Source organism: Acartia tonsa, chromosome 6 (assembly GCF_053477335.1).
Source record: "Acartia tonsa isolate MP-2025a chromosome 6, ASM5347733v1, whole genome shotgun sequence".
NCBI lineage: Eukaryota > Metazoa > Arthropoda > Copepoda > Calanoida > Acartiidae > Acartia > Acartia tonsa.
Genome location: NC_137265.1, coordinates 47,374,059 through 47,397,273, shown reverse-complemented (window position 1 = coordinate 47,397,273; position 23,215 = coordinate 47,374,059). Strand labels below are relative to the sequence as shown.

At 31.0% G+C, this 23,215-nt stretch overlaps 2 protein-coding genes across 51 annotated transcripts in view; one reads left to right on the top strand and one right to left on the bottom strand.

The window, feature by feature from the left end:
* The window catches only part of Ced-12 (engulfment and cell motility Ced-12), a 260,223-nt gene that overhangs the window by 47,626 nt on the left and 189,382 nt on the right, over positions 1–23,215 (top strand). The window lies entirely within an intron of this gene.
* Positions 1–23,215, bottom strand: part of shot (dystonin-like protein short stop) — a 347,219-nt gene that overhangs the window by 193,635 nt on the left and 130,369 nt on the right. For 29 of the 47 annotated variants that reach the window (XM_080165130.1, XM_080165107.1, XM_080165116.1 and 26 more), the window contains exon 2: positions 20,059–21,193. The exons of the other annotated variants lie outside the window; for them this stretch is intronic. In XM_080165130.1, coding sequence (XP_080021256.1) covers positions 20,059–20,275 — 217 coding nt within the window. In that variant the 5' untranslated portion in view covers positions 20,276–21,193. The remainder of the gene's footprint in view (positions 1–20,058; positions 21,194–23,215) is intronic. 47 annotated transcript variants of the gene reach the window in all.

Here is a 23,215-nt window from a genome sequence, read left to right as displayed (position 1 = left end):
TTACATAAACTTTGGAGACCAGCATTATTTTGAAGACTATCAAATTCATTTATAAGGTTAGAATGGAAATAACTTCTATATTATACTTAAACCAAAAATGGCTAAAGACAGATAAACATATTTAACTTTAGAAAAGCTACGCTACCAAAAATGCTAACGATATCAAATTACATGCTTCATAATCCTTTTTTCTCCGCCCCCTGTACAAACAAACATTTAATTTCATCTGTGTTTTTGTTAAATTTAAATTTAATCAAACACCCCCCCCCCCCCTCCCCTCCAACTTTGTTACAGAGATATATGATAATATTTCAAAGGGGGAGTAGATAGAACATAACTTTTATTTTATATGATATTATTTGTCTGTTTACTCAAATAGGTATGAATTGATGTACATCCCCAATGAAGACACACAAAATAACCCCTTCTGTAGATTAAAATTAGTAGTTGATTGAAACGTTTGAACACTGAACTTAATAAACAAACCAATCAAATTTCAACAAAGTCCCCGATGTTGCTAAGCCAACGAATAAGAAAACGTTACTATAAAACTTTGGGAACAAGTGAAATAAACAGCCCATTGTCCCCTCTCTATCTGATTACACCCCCATCGAACCCTCCTAGTTACGCCACTACAGGGCGGGTTTGTTTCAGTATTACAGATACATATTTCATCCATGCCCCTTAAGGATATTTTGCCCCTAGGGAATAAGGGACAGAAATAGTAAATCTTTAATTTAATACCATGTACAGTTGGAATTTTCATAAAAAAGGCCTTGTGATCAAAGGTTTGAAAGTTTATCATTTGGATCATAGATAAGATAAGACAATGGACGATAAATTGATGTAAACCCCCTGTTTAGGTAGGATTATATGCCCCTTCTGTAGTTCGTACAAACCAAGCAAGATCTAATAGAGCTTTAATGATAACGAATAAGAGATCGTCTTTATATTTACATTCCAATGTTTTGTTTGAATATAATGTCATTAAAAGATTTTCAATGCTTTTTCACAATATCTATCTGTGTGGATGGTTTAAAAATGGCATAATTAATCAAAAGGATGCATTGAGCCCCAAAAAGTGTTTTGTTGTGTTTAATGAAAGGTTGCTAAAAAAATTATTTGCATTAAAATTCACATAAAGTATAAGTATTTGTAACGAGGATTTATTCAAAAGGATATTATCATATACTAGTTATTCATTGAATCGTATTATAAACAGCTTTCCGCAGAAAAAAATACATGATTTTTCGTGTACAGATTAAAACTGGTTCTAATCCAGCGGATATTAATCGGTTTCAAAGCCACACTGGTAAAATAAGCTGACAATTCTATATTTTATTTTTTATAACCGTTATTGTTATGATCACGATAAAAATACTAATTTTGATTATTTTAAAAGGAAATGAATTAAATATTTAGAAAGCTCATTTCAAAAGGATTCTTCTCTTTCACTTCCTCTCCAGTTCATGACAAATAATTTTCAAATATAAATTAAAATCTTCATTCTTTTAAAATCCTCGAAATATAAAGAGAAAAATCCACCAAATTAAAGGGTCCATGTATTGCTCTATTTTAATTATGATTTATATCTAAGGCTAAGAAGATTTAAGGTGCAATAGAGCAGCACATTAAATATTTATTTTATTTCTTATTATTTCACTAGTCCCCAAAGTTTTAAAAAAATTTTATTATTCGTTGGCCTATTAACTTTGAGGACTTATTGAATTTTGATTGGTTGTGTCATTAAGTTAAGTGTCCAAACACTTAACTTTGAACCACAAATTGTAATCAACAAAAGGGGGGATTTTGAATATCATCAATGGGGATGTACATAAATTTATCGGTGATGGTCTTATCCCTTTAAATTCCTGGATTTAATATTTATTTATATGACAATTTACGATAAAATGATGTACAATGATGTATGATCACAACTATTGGCTCAAAGTTTGGACACTAATGTTTTGTAATTAAGACACTCTAATACACCAAAATTATTTTAAAGCCCTGACTTTAAAGTGTTAAAAAAGAGAAACCATAAAGAATAAACAGTTAGCTTTGGAACACGTACTAACACAATTAATCAACTCAAATTCAGCGCTTGAAAAGAAAAATGATAGTATAAGATGTTGTTTAATTAAAACAAACTATTGTGTTACTTAATTTATTAGTAGCACAAGGGGATACTTCGATTAAGAGTATTAAGTTAGGTTAATTAACATAGTAATCATAAAAAGCCTAAACTATAATGCTTAATTCAATCTAGCAGTGTACTTTTCAACAAATAATTTTATATAATTACAAAAAAGTTTTTCTGGAAATCCAGTTTAAATTGATGTAATACCTAGTTATTTATCGCATCGTATTATAAACAGCTTTCCGCGATTATAAAAATGTACAATTAAGATTAAAACTAGTTTTGTTAGCCCTGAGATGCCTAATGCTCGGTCTAACAAAACTGGTTTTAATATTATGTTTGTACATTTAAAAAAAACTGTATACAATACCATACGTTACATGATTTTTCAGTGTGGCTGAGAACGGATGCTTCCACCGGATATTAATCAGTTTCAAAGCCATACTGGAAAAGGATTTATTAATCACTAGGTATATTTGTATCAATATGATGCAATGAAAAAAAACAAGCTCATGAAATTTGATGCTACTGAATTGCAGTTTATTGGAGAAAATTCTGCTTTATTGCTAGATCTGTCCGTTTGTATTTCCTTTCGCGTAAACATCATTATTATAGTTGTTGATTTAAGTTAATTGAAGATTTAAATAAATGTAAAAATGTGTTCATTTTATTTGTCATAATTTGGGGTTAAAATCAATTTATCGTCCGGTGCACGGGGAGCAAAAATATAAAAAATCAATGTTTTCTATGCACTTAAATGCTCTTGATAAATTAGTCATCAAGAAAAAGAATATAGATAGTTAATGATTATTAGTAAAAACACTTTAATGACTAATTAAAATATGACAGCTTGTTTTTTTTTTTTACAAATGAGACCCCTAAAGGCTTCTAAATTCTAATATTATATTATATACAATGTTTTAAATGGTCTACTAATCTTTTAACCACATGAGAAAAATGCAATTATTAGAAAAGCGTTAAGTAGGAATATGTGAAAAATTTGGTATAATAACAAAGCAAAATCGACAAAAATATTAGTATGTTATTATGTGTCAGCCATCAAATATCATTTAGCCGTCATGAAAAATAAATAATAGGGTTACTCAAAATTAATAAAAAGGAAATGACGCACAAACATATTGGTCAAAGCAAATGCTAGCATAGCTACGCTCCCAAAATGCATTCAATTCACTTTCACTTTTTCCACAATCTAGCTTTATCCTCTACTTTGCATGTGAATCTGATTTTTGATGAATTTAATACCTAAATTTGGGGAACATGAATATAATACGAAGCACTGGAACTTAAATAAACAAGGATGACAACAACCAAATTTTAAAATCCACGAAAATTTCAAAATTTCTTGTTTAAGCGAAAGATCTCGGAAATTGCTCGGACTTAGGATTAATGTTTGATTGCAATAATGGTTTTAGGCTGTTATTTAACTACAAACACATTTTTAAGATGCTTAACATAACCAAAAATATAAGTAATATTTTGTTTTAATTTTGCATTTGGTAAACAATTTCAAATCTAATATACCATATTTTGAAAGAGTTAAATTAGCATAAAATATGTTAGAGTAGCTGCGCTACTTGAAAAAAGGGTTACAAAAATTCATGGATCGTGGTCATATGATGTAATATTCAAAGCGTATGAGCTGGGATAATAATTTATACCAAAATTACTCCAACCCCCCCCCCCCTCCCTCTTCCATCAAAATGTTAAGTTGTCCTATTTTATTTTAGATGTATGAGTCTCAAAGGCCCCTCCCATTTTAGTATTAATATTTCATCAGGAGAAAACTAGGTAAATGCCACTCTTTTTTCCGCAAGTCAAAAATGTATTTTCTTCGTTAATAACCGCTAGAGCAGAATATCATAAACATATAGAGTTGACTAAGTATTTATGATTAAAGGAAAAGTTAAAAGCAAATATTATTTAATAAAATGAAACAGAGCTCTGACATCTCAAACCATTGCAATGTGGGGTGGTCAGAAAAGGGTCCCATGGAGTTTTTTGTGGATATTAATATCAAATTCTTACCCCACTATAAACACATATAATAAACCTCCATATACCCTTCATACCCTTGCTATCAGGGGTGGGGGGTGCTGGCAGGGGTGCCCCTTACCATTCAAATACTTAAATTTTCATTCTTCATGGTGTGCGCAAATTTTTCAATAGCGCAGCTTCTCTACGATATAATTGCTAATAGAAAGTCTGTAAGTTCCAAAAAAAAACCGCTCATGGTTTATAACCAGGAATCTAAAGGGATAAGACAATAGCCGACAAATTCATTTACATCCCATTATAATACACAAAAATACTCCTTTTGTAGATTACAATAAAGGGTTGAAACGTTTAGACACTCAACTTAATGAACCAACTTATTAAAATTCAATAAAAGTCCCCAAATTGTTTTAGCAAAAGAATAAGAAAACATTATTATTAAACTTTGGGGACTAGTTTAATAAACAGCCCATTTTTCCCTCTCTCTCAGTCTTTAAATCATTTCATTATTCTTTTTAGTATGCTGTACATTGCATAAAATTATCGTCCTTGTTATTTTGATCAAAATTTGCTACGTTTAAAATATTGTTACATGATGCATTTTACAATTTTTTGCCTCCGAATTTATTTGGATAAATATTTTTCATGTATTTTATGTGTATAATCAATCATCTTGTAAAATCCATGAACAGGTAGGAGGAGGGGGGGAGGCAAGGATCTAAAGGAATAAGACAATGGCAGATAAATTGATGTACAATGATGATACACAAAATTATTCCTTCTGTATATTAAAATTAGTGCTTGAAACATTTAAACTTTCAACTTAATAAACCAACCAATAAAAATTTACTAAAGTCTCCAAAATTGTTAAGCCAACAAATAAGAAAATGTTATTTTAAAACTTTAGGGACTAGTGTAGTAAACAGCCCAATATCCCATCCAGGGGGGAATAGTGTGGATATATCGTAATAAAAAGTTTTAGGACTAATCATATTTATGTAAATGCAATAAAGTAAAGTTTCATTACGAGTTTTCTACATGTGATCAACCTCGGTTTTGTCATCTTATAAAAAAAACTTTCGAGCGCCAGTTGTCCCTATAGTCAATCAGCATCGCTTACCTAAAATAGAAAATACAACATAAGATAACCAATTTGAAGAAATTTACAAAATTAGAGTAGAACACTAGAGGGAGAAAGGGTTAAATAACTGTATCCCCCCATCATAGCCGCCTTGTGCAACCTTTCTATTGGGTCATTGAAAATCAACCAATTGTGTCGCTTATATTAAAACAGCTAAGAAGCAGAAAATAATATAGAAGCAGCCACAAAAGGTCTTTGAAAAAGGAAGCGAGGTAGTTGTCTGTATATCCATCGATTGATTGATTAGCCATAGTTTCTTAGGGTTTGGACCTAAGTAGTCATGGAGTAGGCTGAGACACTTTTGTATAGTTACTAGGGCTATCAAGCTCCACGTCCAAGCACATCACGACTTGACCCGCTGTCTCATGAGAGCTACTCATTATTACCTCACCCTCGCCGAGTATGGCAGGTGTCCTAAATTAAGTCACCGTAATGATTGACGCTCACCGCAGAGGAGCTTGGGATAAGGGTAGTACTAATTATGTATGTGACTATTGAGTATCCAAAATTACTCAATAATCCCCTTCTTACACAACCAGGGGAAGTTGCGTGAATTATTCAACTGAATTATTCGAGTTGCCACATGGGGACTAGAACTTGAACTCTCATCACCGTAACTCAGTGCGTTACCACTGAGCTACGACGCCCCCATCTATACTATAGATCTGTTTATACAACATTTAAGTAAGGCTTAACCATTAAGGAAGGATGGATGTACATTTTACATATCTAACAAATGGTTATGCCCATAAACAATTTTAATCTATAACATTGACCAATTTAAACATTTTAATGAAAATACCTATCATCAAAATAATCTAATATTAAGTTTAAAAGGACATTCCTCAAACTAAAATTATTTTATTTCCGTTATACAGAGCGCCCTTAAAAAGTGCCTATATGCTGTAGTATGTATTAACACAGAAAATAATATTTAATAGTATAGAGACTATTTTTAAGTAAAATGATAGTGTGGAAGAGGTTAAAAAACTGTATGTCTCCACCCTATGGACCCTGTGCTGACTTTCAATTGTGTCTTTGATTATCAGCTAATAGCGTCGGGAATATTAACACAGCCACGTCACTACAAAAGGTCCCCAACACAGGATCTAGGTAGTTGTCTGGGTTATACATCTATACTTAATACATTTATTGAGAATATTACAGGGTAATGCTTTTTTTATCATTTTAATAAACTATTAATAATTTCTTCTACATAAAAAATATAAATTGAAGTGTCCTTTGATCTCAAAAAGTAAAAGTATAACTCCTGAGGGTAAGATAAAATGATATCCCAAAGCTAATCATAATATTTAAACAAAAATATATAAAGAAACATCTGTTCTATATTTCCTACTAAAAACATAAAAATTAAATGAGCCCCATAAAAAAGCATTTTCACTTATACAAATAAAAATAGCATATTTCTCCAAATATCACAATGAAATATTTAGAACAAAAAATTAAATTACATTCACGCATTTTATGTTTCAAATCAATTTAAAGTGTTTAGCTAGACTAATAGCTTCGCTACTGACATAGAATTGTCGTTCTTGTTTTAACTTTTGGATGTTAAAATATCTGTAACTGTTTGATAGTGAAGGATTCTGTGGAATTTGAATGAATAGCCACGATTATTCTTAGAAGAAATCACGGCAGTTGCCTACCAGTTTGTTTTGGACCATGTAACCCATCAAAACATCAAAAAAGGAATTATGCATGAAGATTTAGACTGACTGAAAACTTTGGGGGCAATAATTTTTCTTTGGTTGAATTATTTTACTTTAAATTGCAGATATCCCCGATGATAATAATCTAAATTAACCCTTCTGTTGATTAAAATAGATATAGACATTACCAGATGGAACCAAACATTTCAATTAAAATAAAAGTACCCAAAGTTTTTAACAAAGATAAAGTGGTAATAAAACGTTGGGCACCAGTATTATTTAAAGTCCCATATACTCTACCCCCCCCCCCCCTCCGTTTTAAATGTAAGATTCTAAAATAGAGATGGTTTATAAAATGGCCAAATGAAATAGAATAGGATATTATTAAGTTACAGAGTAGAAATCACATTATAAAGACTAATAGTCATGAATTTTAAACTTACAACATCGGATTCAACCTATACAATTCAGGATTTGAGATTATAATGCATTTACTATATTTTTGTTTCACTTTATTTTTTATCAAGTTGCTATTGCTTCGCTAATTATAAAAAAAAACTAACCACTATAGGTATAGTAGATCTAGATTCCTCAGTAAATTGGACCAATAAGAACATAGGTCAGCTATAAAAAGGAATAAATCATATGAGACTCAATGTAAACAAAAGCTTTTAAAATTAGGCAGAATATTGTGTCAGACAGTTCATCTAGCTTACTAAATCTATTTTCACCTCTAAACAATACGTCTGTAATTTTACAAAGGAAAATTATAGAAAAGTCATTCGTCTTAATAAGCTTATTAAATTACTTATTAAAGAGCCGGTCTTGCTACGTGTAAATTATAGGTGTGTATTCAGTTTTATATTCATATCACACTGAACTTTAATGGGTTAAAAATCTTTTAATTCTAATTGTTTCATTTAGTTCAATACCATTATGGTTGCTGTTATGTTTAAGAGGGGTAGAAATGCTGCACAAACAATTTATTTCGACAAGCAGATAAGTTAGAGGTAAATGTATACCTGCCCAAACTTTTTACATATTTTAAAGTACCCGTTTGACGAGTAGTTTAATGTCTACTTGTTCTACATTTTTCTTCTTAAAAAGCCCCTAACTGCTCGTAGTTGAAATGAAAATATTTTGATTTTCAAACATACTTTCTTACCACTGTCTGCCTTTTACCCTCTTCCCCCAAGTAACAGCAGATTTCAAAATTTCACCCTACCAGTATAGTAAACTCCCCCCACATGGGGTAAAAAATGTGTACAAATTGGCTGCACCAGCGGGGGATGGAAAATACACATTACTGGATTTTAATCATGTGTTGACGGATTCTAAATAGGATATTCAACCCGACATGTTTTACACTTTCTATAATTATAAGAATATTGGGGGGGGGGACATTGGTTTCTAATAATACGGGTACCCAAACTTTTAAAACATATTCTCTCAATATATAATAAAATTGGTCCTTCTATTTTTTTTAATTGGTTGATTCAAGATAGCAGTGATCAACTTTTTTACCAATAATTTAAAATAATAAAAGGGAAAGTTTTGTTTATCATCATTGTGGGTGTACCTCAATTTTTTAAAGCCAACAAATAGGAGAACTTAGGAAACTAGTTCAAAATCTTTCCCTCCTGAAGTTTACACAAGGCTCATATAAAATTAAAGACATTTTTAAGAGAAGATTCGCTTTTTAAAATATCTTATGTTTAATATATAATGTCACAAATGTGAAAGAAAATAAATAAGAAATATGCTTTCTACCCCCACACAAAACCCGCAAAACACACAAAACCCACTTTTTGTTCAACAAAAAGAGAATAGACAAAAAGCTATTTTTAAATCGTTTTAGTCATTTGTGATTATATGTACATCTTCTTTTGTTTTTAGCTTTAACATTTTAAGATATATGCATTACAAAAATAAAAGACTATTATAGTAATGGATCTTACACCAGATTATCAAGTGCTTTAATAAAGTGAAACTTGTAGCTGGCTAAAATAACGATCCCTCAATCCACTCCCTTACCCTCCTACAGGATGAATGAACTGACCAATAAGACATGTCTATGTTAGCAACATAAATTGTCGACAATTTTCCCCTGTCACAATACCCACGTAAATTCTGTATTAATATTATAATTGAAGAAAAAAAGTAGGAAATTTACAGAAAACAAGACATTAAAAAAGAGGTCGGTTTCAAAATAAAATTAACGGGTACAATAACAATAAAATATCAATCAAAATTATACTGTAATTATTATGTGACTTAAGTAAATTAAAATCTTGTAGTACAGCCTTAAGTAAATTCATCCAACCGCAGATAAGTATTTTTTTAACCTATTTACCAAGGAGTGTGTGTGTGTCTTTATGGTGAAAATTCTTAATTTTTAGTAGCGTAGCTGCTTCACAATTTGTTATATTTGTTTATAGTGATATAAAGTGTTTTACTTAAGACTGTAAATTATACACTCTTAAAAATTTTGGGTACATATTGATTGGGTTGTACAAACTAGCATTGTCCAATTTTTTCAACAAATAATCTTAATCTACAAAAGAGGGAATTTTGGGGACATGTGCATCTATTTATCGGTCATTGTCTTATCCCTTAAGATCCCTGTATGAAAACAAGCTTTCTAATTCGTTGGCTTTAAAAGCTTTAATAACTTTATCAAATCTTGATTGGGTTGTACAAACTAGCACTGTCCAAACTTTTCAACCAACAATTTTGATCTACAGAAAAAGGGAAATGGTAAGGAATAAGACGATTGTATGGACGAACGAAGTAGCGATATTGGAACTTGATCATAAAAGGCAAAAAATGGGTATATGACAATGAAAGATAAATTCTGCCTTTAGGAACTAGTAAAATAAAGAGAAAAGTAAATATTGAAGATCAATTTAAGCGTCATTAACCGTTCACTCTGAGATGAATATAAAAATGGATTTATTATGACTTGGATCTTACACCAGATTTTCATGTTCTATAGTAAAATGAACTCTGTAGCGGGATAGAATAACGATGTCCTCCATCCCCCTATTTTACCCATCCCCACCCCTCCTAATGGATAATTGGACTGACCAATAAATGCAAGGGGATATTGCAACCTAATTCACCTGTCCTAATATCCACGTATATTGTACATCCATTTAAATAGAAAACATGTGTGTTATAAGTTTATGTGAAAAATTTGGATATTATGAATGATAATGGATAAGCACAATAATAGGTGGGCTATCAATTCCGCAAAGGCGCATCATAACAGCAAATTAATACTACAGCGCAAACAGGCCCTTCCAATTTGTGCAAAGAGAGAGAGAGGGGACAATGGGTTGTTATTACACTAGTCACCAAAGTTTTCTTAATTGTTGGCATAACAACTTTTATCAAATTTTGATTGGTTGGTTCATTAAGTTGAGTGTTTCAACTAAAAATTCCTATCTACAGAAGAGATAATTTTATGCGTCATCATTGGGAATGTACATCAATTTATCGGCCATTGTCTCATCTCTTTAGATTTCTGAATTTGCATCACTTATATCATTAAACAACTAATGTAATTAATCTACTAATGTGTCTAAATTCGCAAATGAAAGATTATTCATTATTAAACGAATCAATAGACAATATGACACTTTGGCGGAAGTCAAGGCACACTACGCACAATAATATACTAATCATTATGCGCTTATAATCGGTTTTTAAGTAAAATTTTTCTATGTATCTATTAAACTTGGAGGCATTTTACTGAATATCTGGTGCTTGTGTCGACTATTTGACGTTATATCCATGTATTAAGCCCTATAATAACGTCGATAAATTGTCTAATATTAAGAATACCACTAAAAAACCTATATTCTTTTATTCTAATGATTGTATTGTGTTGATAGAATCACAGCATCAAACATCGCTTACCTGAAAAACAACATTAAATTAACAAAGTTAAAGAAAATATTTTTTCTAAATTATATTATTTTAAAACCCGGACTTATGTAAACTATAGAATGGAAGGCAAGGTGTCAAAATTATAATGAATTTCAACTTAACATCTATCAACAAAGTTCCTTCGAAAGGGGATAACACCTGCGTATAATATTAAGTGCTAGGATGTTCGTCTATTTGTTTAATCTAATCTCATATAAATCTCAAAAAAGGCTATAGTATTAAATTTAAATTAATTTCAACTTAACATTTATCAACATAGTACCTTCGTTAAGGGGATAACACCTGCGAATAATATCAAATAAAAGGATGAATAACTGTATGTATGTAGCAACATATCTAAAGATGTTCGTCTGTTTTAAGCAAACGATCTAATATCTTCAGAAAAAGTGCAGCAATATTAATTTTTATCAAAAAACAAGTTGACGACAATTTAATACTAAAATAACGAAAAATTTTAGGTAACCATAAAAGAAGTTACTAGTTAAAGGTTTTTTAGGTTTCCAAACTTTTTTTCAGTCATGGTATAGAAAAGCTGCGCTACTAAAAAATCAAGTTCTTTTAATTAAAAGACATTTGATAAGGGCTATCCTAATTTATGTTGACATAAGGAGGAGTGAAAGTAAAAACTGAAAACAAGATTTCATTTCAATCTAGGGATCGATCTAGCACCCAAATTAATTGACAAATCTTAATGAAACTTGGTGAAAATATGAAGAATGGGAACTTATTTAATCCCTGAAAATTTCAGGCATCTGTCTTAAAAAGGAGCCGAAAAAATTACGTTTCCCTAAAAAGTTTCAGACAGACATTTCAAATTATAGAGTAGCTTCGCTACTAAAAAGACATTTGATTAGGCTATCCTAATTTATGTTGACATAAGGAGGAGTGAAAGTAAAAACTGAAAACAAGATTCTTCAAAACGAGATTTCATTTCAATTTTTTCTTTCATTCATCAGTATGTACAAAGAAAAAGGATAAGATTAATTAAAGATAGCATAGCTACTCTATAGCTACAGTCATTACATCATTCTCTTTAAAAGCAGCTACTTCCTTATTAATAAACAGATTTAGTATAAGTTTATACAATTTGTCTACCAAAAATTAAATCTTATTTATCTATTAACAATAAGAAAAAAAATATCTAATTCTACTGTATTATACTTTACTGTAACATTCTTTTTGCTGCACTATCTTAGAACACAAATTACTATTTTGTTTATCTATACCCCTTGCAAAATTATTGAATTTCATAAGATTATATTTGTTTAGAAAATATTATGATACACTGATAACAATATCAGCATATGATGCAACTCTTTTAATCTTTAAACATACAAACACAGAAACAATTTTGTTCAAAAGTAGCTCAGCAAAAAAAGGCATTTTTTGTACAATTGTCTTATTTCTGACCCTTAAAATCTATTCAAATGAATTATTATCTTAATATAAGCCTGCAACATTAGACAGTAATTGTTATCAACAAAAAAAACAACAAGATTTAGACTAAAAGTTGAAAGCAAAATAGTTTTTTCTTGTGATGTAATATCCCTCCCTGGGTAGTTTTACTTGGGCATTTGGTGGTTTAATATCCACCACCTATTTATCCATAACTTTCACTCTAGTTTAAACAATGTGTGTATGTGTGTGTGTCTGTGTGTGTATGTCTGTGTTTGTGTGTCTGTGTGTGTGTGTATATAACTGTGTTAGCCCATCTGATATCAACATCTTTCACCAATCTTATCTTCAAATCCAAGTGAGAACTCAATTTTTAAGATGGTGAGAATTAAATTTTTCATAAGCTTGTCTAATAAACAGATCTATAGTATACATGTATATGCAGACAAATACCTCACTTACTTTTTCAAGGACCTGTTTCGTCTGCTTCTAAATTATTTTCTGCTTCATGGCTGTGTTAATATAAGCGACACCATTGGTTGATTATTAATGACCCAATACAAAGGTTGCACAAGGTGCGATGTTTTACTCCATATGAAAGAAGAAAATGAAATACCTAAGATTTCTGCCAATTCTTTAGTGTGAAACTTTCATAGCTTGTAAATATTTATGGGGGAAGAAAAAAGATATCGATTAATGTAATTCCATTGTCCTTTCCCTTTCTTACAAGCCCAAAAATACCCAAAGAATTAAAAATGACTTTTAATATCGCTTATAAAAAGTTTAATTCCTACTAAAATTGCAATGAATTTGTGATTCTCTAAATTAGGAGCGGTATAAAAGGCCACTTTTTATCTGGAAGAAAAAAAAACTATTTTTCCTCTTATCATTTTACACAATTTCTTATAGATATCTATCTACTTCTTTGAAACCAGTATGAAACATTATATTTTTCTACCTATGATAAACCATTTTCTTAAGATGAGTAAAAAAAAATATAAAACTTAAGAAGGTCCTTTTAAGAAAAAAATTCATAGATTTGCTAGGCTATGAAACTCATTGTTAGTCATAAGATCTCTCTTAGGACCCACCTTTTCCTAATACCAATTTCCTTTTAATACCATAAGGGCCAAATCTAACACCCCTAAATTCTAAATTTATTTTCTTTAGGAAGTCCAAAAATACATAGCAAGCTAAAAAAAAAACACAGTAGAAATAATAATTTTACTAACCAATATGAAATAAATAAAGAATTTGACAAAATTAAAGTCCTATTTCAAACAAATATCTTGATTTTTTTTTGGATAATATTTCAATATTTTGCAAATTGTAATTATGTTAATTAATTTTTAAAATACACCAATAAACAAGTCAGAAAAAAGTTACTGACGTTCTATCACTAATTGAAGAGAAGCTGCAACTCTAAAAGAATGTAAAGGTGGGTTAGGTTAAACACCAATTTTGTGAAATTTAAGGATGGTAAAAATAGTATAAAACGGACATTTATCTACATCTTAATTCATCTTGCCTCTCCTTAATATGAAACCAAAATTTCTAGAGAAACCATTCATATAAAAATGCGGGTGTGTCTTCACTGCCGATTAACATTACAATTAGAATTATTCATATTAGCAAAAAAACTCAATAGCCATTGAATATAATGAATTAGAGAGGGAGAAGACATTGGGCTGTTAATTACACTAGTCCCTAAAGTTTTATTATAACATTTTCTCATTCTTTGCCTTAACAAATTTGGGGACTTGAATATTGAATTTTGATTATGGGTTCATTAAGTTGAGTGTCCAAACGTTTCAACCACTAATTGTGATAACAAAGTTAGGGACTTTTCTTGAATTTTGTTTGCTTGGTTTATTAAATTGAGCGTTCAAACGTTTGAACCACTAATTTTAATCTCTAGAAGAGGTAGTTTTGTGTGTTATCATTGGGGATGTACATCAATTTATCGGCCATTGTCTTATCCATCCTTGGTTTCATTGTAAGATATAAGCAAATGGGAATGTGCAGCTTTTGCTATTATAATAATATGCGGTTTTGATGATTTGATAATCTGATTCAGTGGCGGAATTGAATGCACACTAAAAATTTCACCATATGTCCATTTATATATAAAAAGATGCCCAGAAAAATATCTCAAATATCACTTTCATAAACATTCTTTTAAGTAGATAGATACATGGATGGATTACTGTGGCTTGGAAGATTTATTTTTTTGTGTAACCTTGAGGGAAGGGACAATAAGCTGTTTATTACACACGTCCCCAAAGATTCATAGTAACATTTTCTTGTTTGTTGGCTTAACAACTTCGGGAGCCTTATTGGATTTTGATTGGTTGGTTTATTGAGTTGTGTGTCAAAAGGTTTCAAACTCTAATTGTAATCTAGAGATAGGGTTATGTATCATCATTGAGGATCAATTTACCGGCTATTGTCTTATCCCTTTAGATCCCTGATAAATATGAGATATGACCATAGGATATAGGGAAAATGTTTTAGGTTTATATCTTTGAACCGTTTAATAGATATATAATTCAAATCAAAAATAAGACCCGCAATTATTGCCAGAACTTACTTATCCTTACAAAACCATTACAAGAAAATGGCAGGTGTCATACTCTGTCAGTACAAGAATATCCATTTATGTACCAATCTGTTCAATTTATATTATTAGATATATGTATAACCTATTTTGTAGATAGATAGGTGCTAAATAGATAGATATCAGGGATTTAGGGTACTTCAAATAGAGTTGGATAAAACTAAACTTGGGAATAGTCCCTTTCGTGGCAACGCCCCTTTATGGGCAATTCGTCGTATTTTTAAAATGGCTTTTGATAGGTTATTTTAGGTAAGGTTAGGTTATATTGGGTTAAGTGATTGCCCCACAGGGCTAGGCAATTGGCCCCGCAGGGGCTAGAAATAGGAGAAAAGCTACTGTGAAAAAAACGAAGAATCGCCCCTTAAGGAGCGTTGCCACGCAAGGGACTATACCCTAAAATTTAAAGAGACATTGGACTAAAATATACTAGTTCCCAAAGTTTTCTTAACCTGATATACCATTTGTTGGCTTAAAAATAATGTAAGAACATACAATGTCCAAACTTTTCCATCCAACTTTTACAGAAGGATAATTTTGTCTATCGTTATGGGGATGTACTCAATTTATCTTTCATTGTCTTACTGAAATTCTTACACATAATAAGAAATGTTGATTTAAAACCTGAATAATAAGCAAAATGATTGTTCACGGCTTATTCCCTGGACAAATGGACATACTGACAGACACTGTTAACAGCAGGTTTCTCTTTTGAAATAGACAGGGATGGTACAACTGAATTATAAATATTAAAACAGAAAGAAAGATGATATATTACCTATTCTAACTTTAAGAATATCTTCTAGATCATCCTTATATGTTTATAAGGTACCAAAATCACACAGTATGATAAAATGTGGATTGGGAATAATGAAATCTTCCATTGCACTATCCCTCTATCCCTGGGGGCATTGAGAAGATGATAGAAAGGAAGAAATGAAAGCATGAAATCTGAAATACCACCCACTCACACACACACACTCACACACACACTCACACATACAAATACACACATTTAATATAAATGTTGGCACGATTTGGAGCAAATTGTTTCGGCTAATTCCATTTTCTTCATCCTGAAGAAGAGCAAAAGCTTCAATTTCCGATTTAATCTAGGCTTTACCAAAAAAAAACTACAAGGTAGGAAAAAACACATTTGTTTACACTTAAGAATACTAAAAATACTAAATTAACATGTTTAATTCCTTTTAGAGTTATGTAAACCATTAAAAAACATCAGAAGTTTTTAAGAATATACAATGATGCACAACCCATATGATGCTAAACAAAAATTAAAACTTTTATAGATTGAATTAGTGTTAAAAAGGTTGAAAATTACTGATCTGCAACCAATCCCAAATCAATAAAAGTACCCAACGTTTTTTACCAACTAAAAAGATAACTAACTAAAAAAGTTTTGGTCCTAATGTAATTTATATTCCAATGTCCCCTCCCTCTCTGGTAAACATGGATTGTTTATTTAGCTTTTAAACAGTATCTGGTTTAAAAAAAGAGGTATTTTGAAGTGTTGAAAAAATCCTAAAATACCAGTTTTTATTGTAGAAAATACAAATAGTTTGCGCCCACTCAACAATGATTTTTAAATTAAAGAGGTGTAGAACATTTATCATAGCAGATATATCAGAGAGATAGGGCAATGGGCTGTTTGGTGTTTATTACACTAGTCACCAAAGTTTTATATCAACAATTTCTTATTGGCTTCACAACTTTGGGTACTCCAATGAATTTTGATTTGTAGATTCATTAAGTTAAGTATTCAAGAGTTTCAACCACTAATTTTAATCCACAGACGGTGTTATTTTGTGTATCATTATTGGGGATGTACATCAATTTATCGGCCTCTGTCTTATCCCTTTAGATCCCTGCAGATATATATATAAATATATACATGTTCGTACACACACAACTAGATTAAAGCGAAGCTACTCTATAACTTTATTCAAATTTATAATTGAAATTAAATTTCATTAATTGAAATGATTTTAATATCTATTTGTGTGAACAGTTTAGAATATTTGAAAATTTAATAACTTAGGTGGAAAAGGGGGGAGGGTTGCTATAGTTGAACTCTCGTAATCTAGAAAAACAGGTATGTTAATAAGTTATAAACTCTTATAGATTACTCTTACCAGGTATTTAAGTTTTTAGTCACTTTTAATTCATAAAAACGATAGATAAACATAAATTATCCCCCTCAATAGAACAAAAATAATGTTTATAATGCCCTTAAATCCCAAATTACGTCATATCTACATAAGTGTGCCCTCCCCTAGATTTTCTATTAAATTAGAATAATGATAAGACAGAAAGTTCTACCACAAAACATTTATAAATCTGGCTCCAAAATTCTGGACGTTTGATGAGAAAATTTTAACATGTTGCTGTACATTTTTCAGAGATAAGGCACATGTGAAAAATAGTATACCTACCAATTTACAACTCATCAAAATTGTTAGGTATTATCTTACCATTTCATATGATATATTAATATTATTTTCATTGGGGATTGGATTATAGTTATCTTCCATTGGACTATCCCTTTCTCCCTGTAAAATAAATAAGGGGAGGAATATAAAATTGTAGCCAATTTTAAATGTAAGTAATTTTCTTTAACGCCCTTTATAAATTTAACTTCCTCTCAGCTCCCCCCCCCCCCCCAACCATCACTTTCTTTCATGTACATGTTTGGTGTAAATTTTTTTTCTGTATGTCCATTTTCTATGTGGCAAAGCTGCTCTATAATTAACAGGAACATTAAAGGAAATGACAATAGACGATGAATTGATGCACACCCCAAATCAAAGCTACCCAATAAAGTCCCTAAAGTTTTTCAGCCCACGAATGAAAGGTTATGTTAATTAAACTTTGGATACCAGTATCTTTATCAAAAAGTTTAAGAATAATACATTTAATGAAAGTTACAACTTTTCTTCAGTCAAAGTTAATGTTGATGGGAATTATTAATATAACTTGGAGGAAATCAAGTTAATCTTGAGGTGAAATATCCTGCCCTGCCTATTTAGATGGTATCAGTGTTAAATGTTGCATGAATGCGCAGGTCTCATTCGTCCTAGATGTGCAATTTTTGTCAGCTTACCCAGTTAAACTTTGGTGCTGATATTATAGTAGATAAAATGATTCCTAGTGTCGACTGAAATATGTCAATTCAGACCAATAACAACATATCCAATAAGGCTTTGAAACCAATTAATTTCCCCTGGATTAGAACCAGTTCTCAGCCATGCTAAAAAATTATGCAGCTAACAAAACTGGTTTTAATCTTTTAGTTTTTCATTTTAATATCCGTGGAAAGCTTTCTATGATGTGCTTAATAACTATTAACATTAATGCAATGTGAATGGCAGTTATTGCCCTAAATTTGATTTTACGTACCCCCCTAAAGTAAGTAAATAATTTCATTGCAACTTTTAAGATTCTGTGCAAAAGAATAGCCCTTAAAAAAATCATTCATGACCACCAGTTTGGGAAAGTAATTCCAATATAAATGATTTTTAAATCTTCCTGTAAATTCTTATATTTGTAACACTCTTGTAAGTTGTAAATATAAGGGGAAAGAATTGGTTGTAGATTAATTTTCTATCACTATGATCGCAAATAGAACACAAACAAACTTTTTAAAGAAAATACATTTTTGAGGCGTATTTTAAGTTAGATAAAGTGACAAAGTTTACTCTGCAGGACATTACAAACTACCAAAGGTATAATTTCACATATAATCCTTTGGGGGAAGATTAATTTACTATCCATATCTCTACCCCAGGATTATGATAGTCGCCAGTGCACAGATGAGGTTTGATAAGGACCACGCAACTACCAGTGATTACAAACAAGAATATCTATGTCCATAAGTAGAACAGCAATAACAAGCTAATAACAAGGATGATACAAGAGAGTATTACTAGGACAAGTATGTCCACAAGAAGAGCAGCAATAGCAATTAAATAACAAGGACTACGCAACTTATACTAACAAAACAAGAATAATTTTGTCCATAAGAAAGCGCTGCAATCACAAGCTAATAACAAGGGTCATACAAGAGTTTAATACGTACAAGGACAAATATGTCTATAAATAGTGCAGCAATAACTAACTATTAATAAGGGCAATGAAATGGCAAGCGCCTACAAACAAGGATAATCATGTCCAAAAGTAGCGCAGCAATAACTAGGACAATACTGTCCAGAAGTACCTTAACTATTGATAAGGACCACGCAACTACCAGTAATTAAAGACGATTACATCCATAAGAAGAGTAGCAATAACCACTAGTTATTGACAAGCGTAACACATCCAACGCTAACAAAACAATAAGTCCAAAAGTATGCTGCAATAACCAGGACAATAATGTTCAAAAGTAGTGCAGCGATAACTAGCTTTTAATAAGGACTATGAAACGACCAACGCTTTAAAAAAGGGATAATTATGTCCATAAGTAGAGCGGCAATAATTACAAGATATTAATAGAGGCCTAGCAACAACAACTGCTTAAAACAAGGACATTTAAACTTATGCTAGTAACAATATTAAGCTAATTACAGAGTGTACGCTACTACCAGCGATTACAAAGAACAAAAATATATCCATAACTGGCGCGGCCAAAATACAACGATTATCTTTATAGATTACAAAACATAATAACACATGAACCCTGTCGAATCCAAAATGTTATTTACATAAAATTCACTAGCTTAGAATGAGTAAGATTAAAAATCAATGGCATTTTATCGACGTATATACAATGAAATAATATCTAACACTACTAAAAACCAATATCTACACAATAGAGCTACCTTAAATATGAATAAGATTGATAAAATAACAGCAAAAAAATTCAACAGGGTAGGATTTCCTAATTCCAAAGGGTAAAATCAAAATGAATTCTTAAAATCTAAGGACAAACGATTAAAAACAATAATTAATATAATTAAAGTGTTACATAATGTTCATTTTTTAAAACAATGTCTATTGTTTTAAAATTTTCATTCATTTGCCGAATTTAATAATTGAATATAATCGACTGTCATTCTTGTCCATTAGGTTTAAAACTATCAAAGATTAGTTTAAATGCCAGTAAAAATATTAAAAAACAAACCTTTAAATTTAGAAAGATTCTCTTCATAAATACCACCAATTAAATCATCCTCATAATCGTTTTTATGGCCATTTGAGCCGCCGTTTGCTTTTGGCGACGGAACGACGGCACCGTTATGCCCGTTATTAACACCGGCATACTGGGCCAGACGGCGTTCCTCGCGGTCGGGATCGAATCCCAGCCGGTCTCGTGTATAATTATAGGTTGTGTGAGACATTATTTAAGATTACAACACCCATTCAAGATACATTAATTTTTTTGACGGTTTGCAAAATTTTTACAAGCACCGTAAAAACATAATTTTCACCGTTTGCTCCCTTACTTTCATGTAAGATAACTAAAATGTGTCAAAATTGCGCCACTTTTCTATAATTCACAATTATACTGTTATCATTTTAATAATTAGTTGTTATTTTCCATATATTCACTTGTTTATTATTTATTTTTTTAAGACTATTTCACAAGGATAACCGTGTCATAATTAAGATTTTTAAACACACGCACACACTTGTATTCTGTGTGTTTCTAATAACAACTGGACTACAGTGAGTGAGGAGAAACTTAGTCAGCGTGTGTGTGTGTGTGTGTGAAAATATAGGAAGGGTGTGTGTGAGGGGGCCGGGGGGGTGTAATGTCCGTGTACACGTAATGGTTGAGAGCTGTAACTCGCCCCCGGAGTGTGTGTGTGTGTGTAACGGATTTCTCCCACCTCTAAAGGCAACTACCTATGCAGCATGGGAAATTTTATACAGAAGGAAGGGGGGTGGGGTAGATAAATGGTTGTTTTGGATCAACCACTTTAAAGTTCACTTTTCACATCTATTCCCCTTTCTTATTCTACACTCCTTGGTAGTGTTATTAGTATAACACATATGTAAGAGAACAAGGAGAGGTATATACAAAGAGGGGGGGAGTAGGAAGGAAGTGTTAACACACAGACACACAGGGCTACTTGTTCAAGCTGACCACCCCGCTTTACAGGGGGAGAGGCAATGCAAGTGCCGGGTAAAAATATATAGTTTTTTAATAGGCAGAAAAGAGGATAATTTGCCGTATTGGTCAGGTACTCTCCCTTTCTTTCTTTGCAGGAGTGCAAAAATTAACAGCACCCTCAGACATGGATTTGGATGTAGATCTATATTAAAAAAATTGTTATGCTTGTCAAAACACGAAAACTTTTACTCAACAAGAACAAAAGCTGTCACAAAAAACGTAGCAAAATAAAACATGAAATGTGTAATAAAGTGGTTGTCAAAATATAAGGAGGAAAATCATTTAGAATCAATAGAATTTCATTTTTTTTTTCATTATAAACAAATAAAATAATTAGTTTTTGTGATAAAGACTGTCTGTTGTTTTGAAAAACCTACGGACGAAATAAAATATTATAAAGCAGCTGCGCTGCTTGAAAATTTTCGCCACAAAGTGCAAAACTAAATCATTGAAAATAAAGATTTATCTGGATCAAGGCATTCCTCTCAAAAGGTTGTAAAATGAATAGAAATAAATGTCTATAATCGGATATTTTCATTAGGAAATATTTCATTTAAATAAAAAACTTTTATGCCTTGCTGTAACATTCAGCCAATCAAACTACAACTGATTTAATTTTAAAACTCTGTATGTAGAAAACAAGACAATACATTTGATCTCAAGAATAATGATTAGCCGACGAAAATTTTATATTTTAAGCATATTTTTTGCATAATCGGTTACATAATATTACCATGAATAATTCTAAAGGTTGTTATTTAGCTTATCATCCTAAAACTTAATTTTCCAACCGTTTAGAATAAGAATCTAATGACCTTAATAATCAGAATTTAACCGGTTAAAACTAAAAGGTACAATTTTTTCCTTGATAAAAAAAACAGTACAATAAATAAATATGAAATAATATAAGAAAAGCCAAAGGGTTAGGTCGATTAACATCCCGCAGGGTTGGAGATTATTGAAAATGTATAGAAGAAACATATTTTGAGACACAAATTTATAAATTGTACAAAAATAGAAATAATTAAAAATATGGAGACATAAAAGTTTATCTACAGTTGACATATCTCAGTCCAGAAATAATGGATTTATTATTACTTGGACCTTAAACCAGATTATCATATATTCTATTAAAATGAAACTTGTAGTGGGCTAAAATAACGATCTACCCCACCTCCTTTGCCCATACTCTCCCCTCCTATTGGATAAACTAGGCTAATAAGTAATATCCATGTTAGCAACCTAATTTAACGACAATTTTTCCAATGTCATAATATACTATACATCCATTTCAGAGGTGAATTCTTTAAAACTTTTGCCCCACCAAAATCAGTGAGGCAAACTAAAAATTTAGAGGGGATAATTTTAGTGAGGCAAAAGTTTTTTTTAAGAATTCACCTCAGGAATATAAATTTTGACATGTCTATTCTTTAGAATGCTTCAAAAAAGGAAATCTTTTCAAATAACTCAGTAAAACTACAAGGATAATTATGTCCATAAGTAGCAAAGCTAACAACAGCTTGGAGGACAAAGGCTTTTACATATTTTAGTTAATTGCAATTGACGCATATTTGTTATAAATGTCTTTTACAAAAGTTATCCCAAATTCTACCAATAAACAAGGACGATGTAGTAAATATTCAAAGCAAACATGTACGTACAGACAAACCCTAATTATAGAGTAGCTAGTAAGCTACGCTACAAAACTATTAATATTTAAAACTAGTAGGAAATAATAAATTATGTTACACATGAATAAACTTCATTTTTTGCCGGAAAAATAGTTAATTTTTGCACATTTAATTAGGTTTTAGATTAGGTTTTTAATAGTATTAGTTAAGACTACTTTTATTGTCTAATAAAAGTCCAATTATGTACAATATTTAATTAATGACAAAAAGCAAAAAAGACCCTTTATAGCAGGTATTTCAAAAAATTAAAAACATGAACTTTACAGTCATTTAGCGTAACATGCTATACATAATGACGGACTGCAGGTTTTGTATAGTAAAATCAAAATAATGCATAGTAGTAGGATATCATGTCTATCAGTCTATCAAAATATTTAAAACAAATTTAATTTGAGCTCTTTAGGGAAGCTTAGTATGAGTCATAGGCTAAGTTAAAAGCTTTCTATCAAGGTAATAAGGTCATTATTAAAATA